Genomic DNA, 12,253 nt, shown 5'->3' on the forward strand with positions numbered 1-12,253 from the left:
GTGGTGCTGTGGCCTAAACCACTGAGCCTCTTGGGTTGCGTTGGTGGTATAGTGGTGCGCATAGCTGTCTTCCACTGAGCCTCTTGGGTTTGCCGATCAGAAGGTCTGGTGTACCAGAAGAGGTTTAGTCATGCTGGCCACACGACCCGGAAAGGCGTCTGCGGACAAACGCAGGCTCCCTCAGCCTGAAAGCGAGATGAGCGCCAGAACCCCATAGTCGCCTTTGACTGGACTTAACCATCCAGGGTTCCTTTACCTACCTTGACTTACCTTGAGAGCAGTACATGTGAAAAGGATCTAGGAGTCTTGGTTGACCACAAACTTGACATGAGCCAACAGTGTGACGCGGCAGCTAAAAAAGCCAGTGCAATTCTGGGCTGCATCAATAGGAGTATAGCATCTAGATCAAGGGAAGTAATAGTGCCACTGTATTCTGCTCTGGTCAGACCTCACCTGGAGTACTGTGTCCAGTTCTGGGCACCACAGTTCAAGAAGGACATTGACAAACTGGAACGGGTCCAGAGGAGGGCAACCAAAATGATCAAAGGCCTGGAAACGATGCCTTATGAGGAACGGCTAAGGGAGCTGGGCATGTTTAGCCTGGAGAAGAGGAGGTTAAGGGGTGATATGATAGCCATGTTCAAATATATAAAAGGATGTCACATAGAGGAGGGAGAAAGGTTGTTTCTGCTGCTCCAGAGAAGCGGACATGGAGCAATGGATCCAAACTACAAGAAAGATGATTCCACCTAAACATTAGGAAGAACTTCCTGACAGTAAGAGCTGTTTGACAGTGGAATTTGCTGCCAAGGAGTGTGGTGGAGTCTCCTTCCTTGGAGGTCTTTAAGCAGAGGCTTGACAACCATATGTCAGGAGTGCTCTGATGGTGTTTCCTGCTTGGCAGGGGGTTGGACTCGATGGCCCTTGTGGTCTCTTCCAACTCTATGATTCTATGATTCTACCTTAGATCCCTGGAGACCCAGGCAGAAGTTGAAGAAATAAGAAAGATTTATTTTACAGGACAAAGTTGATAAAACAAAGGACGCATCAGGAGATAATGTTCCTTCGGGAAACAGTTAGCATTAATAATTACACTAAATCGAAGGGATGTTACAGGCTTCTAAACAAGGTAGTAAAAGCACAGCTTCTTTTAAGTAACTACTCTTCAGTTAGATGTTACAGGTTTCTAGATTGGATGGTAAGTCCTCAGCTTCTTTCAGCATATTTATCCTGTGGGATAACCAGCCTCACATCTGTCTCCACATAAATCTATCCATCTGTCTTCCCATAAACCCATTTCTTAGCAGAAGCATCCGTCCCTGCCCACCATACACCTCACACGTGCAATGGGATGCCATGCCCCCCCCCCCAATTACGTTGTATTGTAATTTATATTTGGTCATGGAGAGTGGGGTATAAATAATAAAATTATTATTATTATTATTTTATTTCTAGTAATTTCACTTCAGTTCCTTAGGTGAGTTGCTGCATAGGTGAATTCTCTAGTTCTTAAATAATGTGCCACTTTCTGTCACGTTACCCAACCTTTTATGAATCCCACTCCTGAGGTATTTCTAGCAATATAACAGACCTTCTTATCTGGTTTGGGATTCTTCTCTTCCTAGAAGATCACTCCCCTCCTAACCGAAATGAGACCCAAGTAGACTGTATCCTCACAGCTCCTACTTCTCCTGGCTCAAACTCAGCCCCCCCCCCAGTTAACTCCTGTCTGAATACTCTCCCGAGAGAGTACACACTGTATTTCAGTCTAAACTCGGAGACTCCTTTCTCTAGCTGTAGATACTTTTCTCAGAGTGGATGCTAAACGCAGACCAGAACCAACTCTCTCTCTCAAACTATTTGCCCACTCTCTTAGAAATGGCTCCTTTTATTCCCCCTCTCTAAATGCTCCACGCATGCACCCCCTCTGGCTAGCTGTCTTGGTAGCCAAACAGACAGAGACTCCCAGCCGCTGGTGGAATTCAGAGGCACTCTGGTCTAGCTCAGCTGTCCGTCCCAGTCCCAGGTCTCTGCCCTTGGCAGCAAGTGACAATTCTTCCACGTGAAACCCCTCTGGCTGTTTCCACTTTGCTGCAGCGCGGGGGAGACTCCAGGATGAAGGCTCAGAGTCAAGGTGTCTTCTTCCTTCCGTACTCAATAACCATGGGCTTCCCCAGCAGGATGAAGCCGTTTGCCAGCTGCAGGGCTGCCTGTGCTGTTGAGATACCTGAGACCAAAGAGCGACAGGATCAGCCCTGGCGGTTCAGCTCCTGGGGAGGCATCCAGAGACCATTGGAGCCTTTGCACTCCATTCCCTGCCCACATCCCAACCGGAAGGCCAGCGTTTGGCTCTGGGGGACGTGGAGGGCGGGACACTCACTGGGAAAGGTGAGGAAAGCCTGTCCTCTCATGCGCCCGCTTAGCAGGCGGAATTGGATCTGGGGGCCTCCCTCCTCCTGGAACCTCGCAAACAAGGACAGCAGCTCCTTCATGTTGACGCGGCGGCTGAGGTTCTTCAAGTACAGCACCTGCTCAGCACCAAAACACATACAGTAATGCAGTGTTGGAAACTCAGATATATAAGCTAATCACCAAATGACACCTTAAATCTAGGTGGCCGTCACCACCACAGAATGTCTAGTTCATGGAAGAAGCAAAGATCACCAGTGTTGAAGCAATGATTCTTCAACATCAACTTCATTGGACTGGTTATGTTGTGCAGATGCCTGATGAGAATCTTCCAAAGCAACTACTGCATTCCAAACGTAAAAATGGAAAGCGTCTCTCTCAAGGCAAATCTAAAAAAATGTAACTGGGAAACACTGGCTTACAAGAGCTCCAGTTGGAGAACAGCCTTTACCAAAGGTGTCATGGACTTGGAATATGCTCGAACTCAGGATGAAAGGGAGTAAGAGGAAGGCACACTTGGCAAATCCTCACCGTTATCAACTCCCGTCCAGAAACCTATGTCCCCACTGTGGAAGGATGTGTAGATCCAGAATTGACTTCCACAGTCACTTACAGACTCACTGTCAAAACTGTTTATGGAAGACAATCTTACTCAGCTATGAGTGATCACCAAAGAAGAGATGATGATGGTTACTATTAATTCCATTTCTATACCACTTTATATTTTAAAGAAAAAAAATCTAAGTGGGTGTCAACACATTAAAACAGCATACCGTATTGACCTGAATATAAGCCTCACTTTCCTCCCAAATTCCAACTGTGTGGCTTAAATTTGCGACCTTACAAAACTTGTTTTTTACGATTTCGCTGCTAAAATGGAACGGGTGTGAGTGCCTGCAGAATTTTAAGGGAGTGGCTTATATTTGGGTATTGTCTCCCCCCCCCCCGATTTTTAAAGGTGTGGCTTATATTCGGGTGTGGCTTATATTCGGGCCAATACGGTATAAAACAATCCAGAATAAAACAAATTTAAGCTTTGGGGAAAATATTTCAGATCCTTCTCTAAGTGACCCTTGGGATACCTTCCAACTCTACGATTCTGTGATCTCTCCCCCCCCCCCCCCCGGTTTTTTGAGCAACATATTCATGTCTGGAGAGCTTCCTGGGAAGGTCATTTTCTGGAGACAAGCTGCAAAAAGAATGGAAGCGCTCTTCCGCAGAATGGCCAGCTGACCCCCTCGACAACCTCTCTGTTACCGACTCTCAAACTTCGAGTTTGTCAAAAGGGAGACTGATGAAATTAATTGACTGGAGCCATGCGACTCAACTCGGGTCAACTGGACCTGGTTGGGTCCTTCCAGGATTTGAGGCCCTGAAGGTTAAGTTTCATTCGTTTCCTAGGACATCTGCCCCGATCTTGAGGGTTCTAGAACATGAACGGATCCTCTTGGCTCCGGGAACCTGGCACGGCTCCCCAAGAAGCTTTTCGTCCCGTTTCCCGTACCGCCAAGTGGTGGGAGAGAACGTCCTTGCTGCTCCTCCATTTGCAAGCAGGGAGGCTCCTGAGCCCCAGGGGCAGGGAGGGAAGAGACTCACCTCGCTTGGCTCTCCAGGGCTGTAGGAGGAAAACCGGGGAATCTGGCGGATCTCCTCCTCCGAGAGGCGGTTTTTGTGGATCTCCTCCTCTGGGATAAACTCCACCGGCTCTGTCACCGTCACGGGCGCTGGGGTTGGCTGGGGATCTGCGCCCTGAGATGCTGGGGGGCTGCTGGAAGGCGCAGGGCACGGGGAATCTGGGTCACTCTGGGGAGGCGAGGGAAGCCCCTCCGGCCGGCGGCCAAGAGTTGTGCTGAGGTGTGACAAGGGGTCCTCCTGTGTAGCCTCATCTGGGCCAGAAGGGAAACAACAGAGCCCTCAGTGACAGACATTTGCAGAAGGCCACGTTGCGAGGAAAGTTAGGCAATGAAGCACCCCGCCACCTCCCCCAGTTGCCTTCCACACCCACCCAAAAGGACTCCAGGGGCCCCAGCCATGCACCTTGGTGGTACAGAACTCTTAGGAAGGCATGGCGGTCCGTGCCCTGGAAGAGAGAGCTCTCAATCTCCATCTCTCGCCTGCTCAGCTGCTTGCTGCCCGCAAAGCGTTGGGGTAGCGAAAGGATGCGCCGGCGCTCGGCCATCTTCTCCTCGATGGCCCCGATCCTCTCTTGTATCGCTTCAGGGGCTGCCCCAAGGCCGGGACTCTGGAAGGAAGCCACAGACAGGGGTCAGGTGCCTGCCCCTCGTCCCCCACCCATTCAGCTTCCTCCAGGAGATCCCTGTTATGATATGGATGCAATGCAGCTGCAAAGTGCTAGCTTGAAAAGTAAACATGATGGGAATGTTGGGACTGCCCGTGGGAAACAGAGGGACAGTCACTTCACAGTGCGAAGCACTGGAATTAGCTCAGAGTGTAATATGAGCTCTTTCGTTTGTTCCAGTGCAGGAAGTGTTTGCCACTAGACTGCTGGAGCTTGAAGAGAGCAGTCACGTTTTTTGTAATGCTGCAAAGACAGAAATAAAGGCATGTAAATACGTTTCTGTCTATCTCTTTCCCCTGCCCGGGGGGGGGGGGCAGGAAAGAGGGGGGGGTGTTCTTCTCACGCTGAGAAGGATCGCCTATTGCGACCTAGCCTGGATCTTGCTGGGGAATGTAGCCAGGGAGGTCAACAGGGAATCATGCCGGGTGCCTGGGAGAGTTGCCAGTTTCTCCTGATAAAGACTTGATTTCAAGGGCTGCACTGAGGAGGAATGGTGGGAGCCTCCCCCTCCTCCTGATCAGGATCCTGAATCTTCCCAGGAGCAGGAGGAAAGTATAGATTTGGAACAGTGGTTTGCAGAGGGACATAGCTCAGAAGGCAGATGCTGGGAAATACTGGATGGGAGAAGAAAGCTAGGAGAAGAAACACTGAGAGAGAGTTAACAGATTTACTGTCTCTGGAAAGCATTCATCCGCTCTCCCCAAGATCAAGAATGGCTGAGACTGTGGCAGAAAAGGAAGCACAGAGGGTACAAGTTCAGGTTACAAGATGTAAAAATGACATGGGTGGCTAGGGACGTAAGGGGGTGGAATTCTACATTGGGAGCATCGCCATTCCTAAGAGATGGGTTCTTTGTTCTCTCACTGTGATCATTAAAGATCATCACATTCACCCAGTGCTATACCAGCTGCACTGGCTCCCGGTGGAGTACAGGATCAGGTTCAAGGTCCTGGTTTTAACCTTTAAAGCCTTACAGCCTATGACCCTTGTACCTACGGGAACACCTCTCCTGGTATGTCCCACGGAGGACCTTATGGTCTTCAAACAAAAAACATATTGGAGGTCCCGGGCCACAGGGAGGTTAGGCTGGCCTCAACCAGAGCCAGGGCTTTTTTGGCTGTGGCCCCGATCTGGTGGAACGCTCTGTCACAAGAGACCAGGGCCCTGCGGGACTTGACATCTTTCTGCAGGGCCTGCAAGACAGAGCTGTTCCACCAGGCCTTTGGCCAGGGCACAGCCTGACCTCCTCCTTTGGTAATCCTCACAGAATTCTAGCCCAATGGTTGCCATTAATTTGATTCTGAACTGATTTTAGAATGAATTGATTTTAGAATGCTGCATTGTTTTACTGTTGTTAGCCGCCCTGAGCCCAGCTTCGGTTGGGGAGGGCGGGATATAAATAAAATTTTATTATTTATTATTATTAAATGGGAAGAAGACTCCTTTTCCTTTGTTCTGTTTATCTACTGCCCGGGGGTGGGGGGTGGGTGGGGAGAGGAAGCCGATTTCCTGAAGCCTGACACCTGGGCCTCACATATTTCAGCATGGAAGGCAGACCACTGCACTGGTGCCACCAATAAAAAGGACCAGTCAAGCTGGTCATTATCAGGCCGTGGCAAAACAAACTGGCTTCCACCAGCCGACTGCAGTGCCCTTACTAGGCAGCGAAGTGAACACAGTGAAGGACTCCCTGCCCCCTCATTCACCTTATCTGCCAAGGCATGGCTCTTCCAGAACTGGATCTCGGCGTCTGAGAGGCCCAGCTCTCGAAGAGCGGCGGCCTCTTTGTTGCTTTCCTGCAGCGCCTGGAACTGAGGCAAGGTGCAGGTCCCAGCGGCTTCCTCTCCAAAGGGCTTGTAGAGCGCTGCAGGCGCAAAGCAGCGGCGCTTGGACACACACCTGCGGGCCAACACAGCAGCGTTAGAAGAGGGCTACCCTAGGAGGCGGCAGGCCAAGCCTCCGGGAAAGAGCCTGCACCGTCCGATCCTGAGAAGGGGGTTGGACTAGATGACGCTGCTTGGTGTCTTTTCCAACTCTACCATTCTACGATTCTCAGAAGACCCGATGGCAGAGGACCCTCACTGGCACACAGCGTCCCCCCCCCTCTCGCCCCCCAGGGAAAGGCCCTTGCCCAAGGCAATGTGCTTCCGACCTTCCTGCGACAACGGACCAAGAATGCTTCCTGCTGCCAAGTAATAGTGGAAATAATAGTGCCACTGTATTCTGCTCTGGTCAGACCTCACCTGGAGTACTGTGTCCAGTTCTGGGCACCACAGTTCAAGAAGGACACTGACAAACTGGAACGTGTCCAGAGGAGGGCAACCAAAATGGTCAAAGGCCTGGAAACGATGCCTTATGAGGAACGGCTAAGGGAGCTGGGCATGTTTAGCCTGGAGAAGAGGAGACTAAGGGGTGATATGATAGCCATGTTCAAATATATAAAAGGATGTCACCTAGAGGAGGGAGAAAGGTTGTTTTCTGCTGCTCCCGAGAAGCGGACACGGAGCAATGGATCCAAACTACAAGAAAGAAGATTCCACCTAACATTAGGAAGAACTTCCTGACAGTAAGAGCTGTTTGACAGTGGAATTTGCTGCCAAGGAGTGTGGTGGAGTCTCCTTCTTTGGAGGTCTTTAAGCAGAGGCTTGACAACCATATGTCAGGAGTGCTCTGATGGTGTTTCCTGCTTGGCAAGGGGTTGGACTCGATGGCCCTTGTGGTCTCTTCCAACTCTATGATTCTAGGATTCAGGGACACCTCCCACCCTGACTCTGCCCTTGTGCAGGATCCACACTCACTGCTCAATGGAGACAGATGTGTCGAGCTGATGGTGCAGGAGGCTCTTGAGTTGCCTCTGCCCTTCCGTCTCCTGGTCCTCCAGGGGAATGTCATCCCGGCTGTGTCTGCTGTCGATCCTGTGAAGGCGGAGAGGTCAGAAGCAGGGAGCTTAGAACTCAGATAGGATACTTGGCGCCTAATAGCTCCTTAATTCCAGGCTTGCCAAAACAGAACGTCTAGTGCCATTTGGGGGCAAGACGGTCCTCAAGTCTTATTTTTCAAATGATGGACAGTGTGATTGATTTTCAGGTAAACATCTTTGGCTCTAGTAATGATAGTAATAATAATAATAAATTTTATTTATACCCTGCCCTCCCCAGCCAAGACCGGCTAACACCAAATATAAAACAAGTTGATTGAACTACAACTTAAAAACAAGATTAAAATACAACATTAAGATGCAGCCTCATTTCAGCAGAAACTCAAAAACTTTTGGGGGGATGAGGTGTGCCTACTAAAATAAAAGCAACTATTTATTTACAACAAAGGCCAGTTTGCCCCTCTTTAAAATAAACAACAACAATTTTTCTTACCATTTTTAATTGATTTTCCATAAAACAAATTGTCACCAAATTAATTCAAATTTAATACAAATTTAAAAGCTGACTTCCCACCCCACCAGCTGTTCCTCTCCCCCTCCATTCCTGCTCCAGAAACATTAGCTTTCCCACTTTCTTTTCAATAATCAATAAAATCAAACATATTTATATTTGCAATAACATTTCATCCTTTCTCCCTGCACATCACATCATCCGTACCAATTTCTGCTGTGGACTTCTATATTATTGTAACCTACCCACATAATAATCAGGTCAAGTAAATCCTCTTTTATCTGTCTGCGATAATCATTCATCAATAATTTTAATTCACCTCCCAGCGAAAAAGAACAATAATGTACGCCACTATGTACACCACTACGGCGGCCCATGTTTTGTTAGCCCCAAAATGGAAAACGAGCGAGGTCCCAAACAAAGAAGAATGGCAACTTAAACTGATGGAATATGCACACTTGGCAGACTTAACTTACAGAATAAGAGAACAAGAAGAACATATGTTTAGAGAAGATTGGAAAATTTTTATTGAATATACGGGTGAAATTTGTTTACATTTGAAAACGTTGGCATTTAGATAAATTCAACAGGGTAAATAAGTTTTGATGGATGTCATAATAGAATACTGAATGGTATAGTTTTTGTAAAATATGCAGGGATTTATGATATGTAAAATGAACCATGGAAAGAGAAGAATGGAAGTCATTGATATCTTAAGGATGTAAAAATAAGTACTTTAAATTGTAAAACAGAAAATGAAATAAAAATTATATACAACAGGTGAGAAAATGGCCGAAGAACACTTCTTCGGATACCTGCACGCTTCTTCAGATACCTGCACACGAAAGCTCATACCAATAACAAACTTAGTTGGTCTCTAAGGTGCTACTGGAAGGAAAAAATTTTGTTTGTTTGTTTCTACCATGAAGGTATAATTACTGATAGGACTCAAACAAGTTTTTTATTTTGTTTCGACTACGGCAGAACAACACGGCTACCTACCTGTAACTTCCTGCTTGATAATCCCTTTCTGTCCCTCTTAAAGAAAACACACATGAATCTGGATCATGAGGCTGCATTTTAAATTGTATCTTAACCCGTATTTTAATAAATTTGTGTTTTTGTCCCCCCTCCCATTATGTTTCTATTGTAATTTTACTGGTGTTAGCCGCCCTGAGCCCGGCTCTGGCCGGGGAGGGCGGGGTATAAATTATTATTATTATTATTATTAACATAAACTACTTTGCTATCAGAATCATTCAGGTTTACAGAGTTGTTCCTGAAGGCAGGCTTAGGTTACATAACAGATAAACTATATACTAGATAGTAGTGAGTCATGAGAAGACTGCATCCGAGCAGTTACCAGGCAACCAAAATGGTCAAAGGCCTGGAAACGATGCCTTATGAGCAACGGCTAAGGGAGCTGGGCATGTTTAGCCTGGAGAAGAGGAGGTTAAGGGGTGATATGAAAGCCATGTTCAAATATATAAAAGGATGTCACATAGAGGAGGGAGAAAGGTTGTTTTCTGCTGCTCCAGAGAAGCGGACATGGAGCAATGGAATCAAACTACAAGAAAGAAGATTCCACCTAAACATTAGGAAAAACTTCCTGACAGTAAGAGCTGTTCGACAGTGGAATTTGCTGCAAGGAGTGTGGTGGAGTCTCCTTCTTTGGAGGTCTTTAAGCAGAGGCTTGACAACCATATGTCAGGAGTGCTCTGATGGTGTTTCCTGCTTGGCAGGGGGTTGGACTGATGGCCCTTGTGGTCTCTTCCAACTCTAGGATTCTATGATTCTAACACTCCTTGCAGCGACCGACCAACCGACCAAACTGCCTGCCACATAGAGGCAGTTAGTCCTGTCTCAGAATGTTGGACTTGACTGACAGCTATATATCCCAAAACCAAAAAAAATTCCTTCCAGTAGCACCTTAAAGACCAACTAAGTTAGTTCTTGGTATGAGCTTTCGTGTGCATGCACACTTCTTCAGATACTTCTTCAGATACTTCTTCAGTGTATCTGAAGAAGTGTGCATGCACACAAAAGCTCATACCAAGAACTAACTTAGTTGGTCTTTAAGGTGCTACTGGAAGGATTTTGTTTTGTTTTGACTATGGCAGACCAACACGGCTACCTATCTGTAACTGGAGCTATATATCCCATAACACACACACATACCAGGATTCTCTCCCCCCCCCCCCCAATTTAAATCAGATTTTAAAAATAAAATGCTCTTGGAGGAAAAATCTTTCTAAACTAGTTTTCTATTTAAGTTACATTATAGTTCAAAGGCTATGCATCAGGAAATAAGGATTTGTTTTAATGAGATGAAAAAGATGCTGAAATATACATTTACCAAAAAACCAGAAGCATTTTTACTTGGTATTGTTGGGGAGGATGTTAACAACGTCAGCAAGAATATTATTGGCACAAAAATGCAAGCAAGAAGAACTACCGACGGAAGAAATGAAATTAATGGACTATGCAGAATTAGATAAATTAACAGGAAGGAAGGGACCAAAGATAATTAGAAGACTGGACTAAATATCTGAACTATTTGAAAAGCAATTGTAATAAACAGATTACGCTAATAGGACAGCAAGAAGTTCTGTAAGGAGGACTATCTGAAATATTGCAAGAAAGACTATGATGAGAATTATTGGTTAAGGATAATTAAATTAAGAAATGCAGAACAAGTGATAAAGAACGGAAAATCTTCAGGGGTTGTTGACAGAAGTCTAAAATATTGTATAAGATAAGAAGTTATGTTAAATGACTGTTGGAAACGATATCTAATGGTAAGGATTTGCTGAACCAACAATTTGAAGTGGAATACAAAAAAGGGAGGTATGAGGAGGTCCGGGAAATAAGTTAAAGGAAAATTAGCAATGGAAAATCTGTGTATTTTTAACTATTTTTATTTTTATTTTTGTTATTTCTTTTTTTCTTTTTCTTTTTTTATTGTAATATTTTAAAAAACTTAATAAATATTCTATAAAAAAGGAAACGATATGTTACAAAATTAATAAAAATGTATAAAAAGGAAGTAAATATTAAGATTATACTAGCAAGAATAAATCTTTCTGTAAAAAAAAAGAGATTTAAATGAAATCTTACTGACTAGTGATTTAAATTGATTTGATTTAAATCAAATCTACCCTGGTACATACACCCCCCCCCACTCCAAGGAAGGACAGGGCACTGCTATGATGGAGCCCTTTTGGGTTTCAGGAGTCACAGAACGGTCGAGTTGGAAGGGACCCCGAGGGTCATCTAGCCCAACCCGCTGCAAGGCCGGCGCCTCCAGGCCAGCTGGCCATTTAAGGACCACCTTCTCTGGGGCGGGAACCCTTCAACTTGGGGGGCAGCTTCCTTCTCCCCAAAACGGCTTTTCTCCTTTCTCCCTCGCCTCGGAAGCTGCCGGGATGCTGCTGCGCCTTTCGGGGACCCCACAAACCCCACAGGGTCCCGTCGGGCTGCACCTCACCCTGAGCCCCCCAAGTAAAGGGGGCAGCAAAGGGGCGCGGGGAGGAGAAGGAGGCGACGCCGGAGACCCACACGCCGCTGTGGGAAGCAGAGCCAGGCAGGGGAGGGATGGCGACCCCCCTCTCCCCACACATGCACCCCCAAAACTCCCCTCGGGGGTCGCAGCAACTTCCCGCCCCCCACCCCCTTACCTCCTCATAGCTTTCAACGGCACCAACGGAAACTCCTCGGACTGCAACTCCCAGGAGGCGCCGCGCGGAGCAGGAAGGAAAGGGAGCGGGGCGGGGCGCGGTGGCTGCTGGGAAATGTCGTTCTGAGCGGGCAGGAGAGGGGAGAGCCCATCCCCCCCCCCCGCCCTTACGGCGACCCCATAAAATATGTGAGGGTGCAGCCGCCCCCCAAGTTGATGGGCATTGCTGTGGGGTTTGGACTAGAAGACCCGTCGAGCCGCTTGCAAGTTTACACGTCTTTTTTCAAAATGATTTGTGCTTTTCAGGTTTCTACATTTTACAGTCATCTTTACATTTCAAAACTCGACTTCCTTCCCTCTTTCTGCGGTTCCTAAAATTTCTTTTTAACGTCTTCTGCATATTTCATTTCATTTCTATACCGCTTTATATTTTTACGAAAAATCTGAAAGCGGTTTACAGAATATTAAAACATCAATAAA

The 12,253-nt window shown here is 46.8% G+C and overlaps 1 protein-coding gene across 2 annotated transcripts; it reads right to left on the reverse strand.

Moving 5' to 3' along the window:
- Positions 1–990: 990 nt before the first annotated feature.
- RBM41 (RNA binding motif protein 41) lies at positions 991–11,878 on the reverse strand. Of its 2 annotated transcripts, none has more exons than XM_083724988.1 (7): positions 11,775–11,878; positions 7,507–7,623; positions 6,415–6,607; positions 4,447–4,651; positions 4,006–4,295; positions 2,381–2,528; positions 991–2,227 (listed from the first exon to the last, which is right to left on the reverse strand). In XM_083724988.1, exons 1-7 carry the CDS (start codon positions 11,780–11,782, stop codon positions 2,130–2,132), a joined length of 1,059 nt encoding a protein of 352 aa, XP_083581114.1. In that variant the 5' UTR covers positions 11,783–11,878; the 3' UTR covers positions 991–2,129. The 2 variants fall into 2 exon arrangements, with proteins under 2 accessions (XP_083581114.1, XP_083581113.1); XM_083724987.1 differs by lacking the exon at positions 11,775–11,878 and adding an exon at positions 11,656–11,732.
- Positions 11,879–12,253: the final 375 nt, after the last annotated feature.

Source organism: Podarcis gaigeae (assembly GCF_964106915.1).
Source record: "Podarcis gaigeae genome assembly, chromosome: 2".
NCBI lineage: Eukaryota > Metazoa > Chordata > Lepidosauria > Squamata > Lacertidae > Podarcis > Podarcis gaigeae.

What these genes read in the sequence shown, in the direction of transcription:
- RBM41 (XM_083724987.1), bottom strand. Translation starts at nt 11,717, where the DNA reads ATGTGTGGGGAGAGGGGGGTCGCCATCCCTCCCCTGCCTGGCTCTGCT. An exon ending in ACATCTGTCTCCATTGAGCA is followed by an intron (nt 6,608 to 7,506) that starts GTGAGTGTGGAT and finishes GTTGGCCCGCAG; the next exon opens with GTGTGTGTCCAAGCGCCGCT. An exon ending in AAGAGTTCTGTACCACCAAG is followed by an intron (nt 4,296 to 4,446) that starts GTGCATGGCTGG and finishes CTTCTGGCCCAG; the next exon opens with ATGAGGCTACACAGGAGGAC.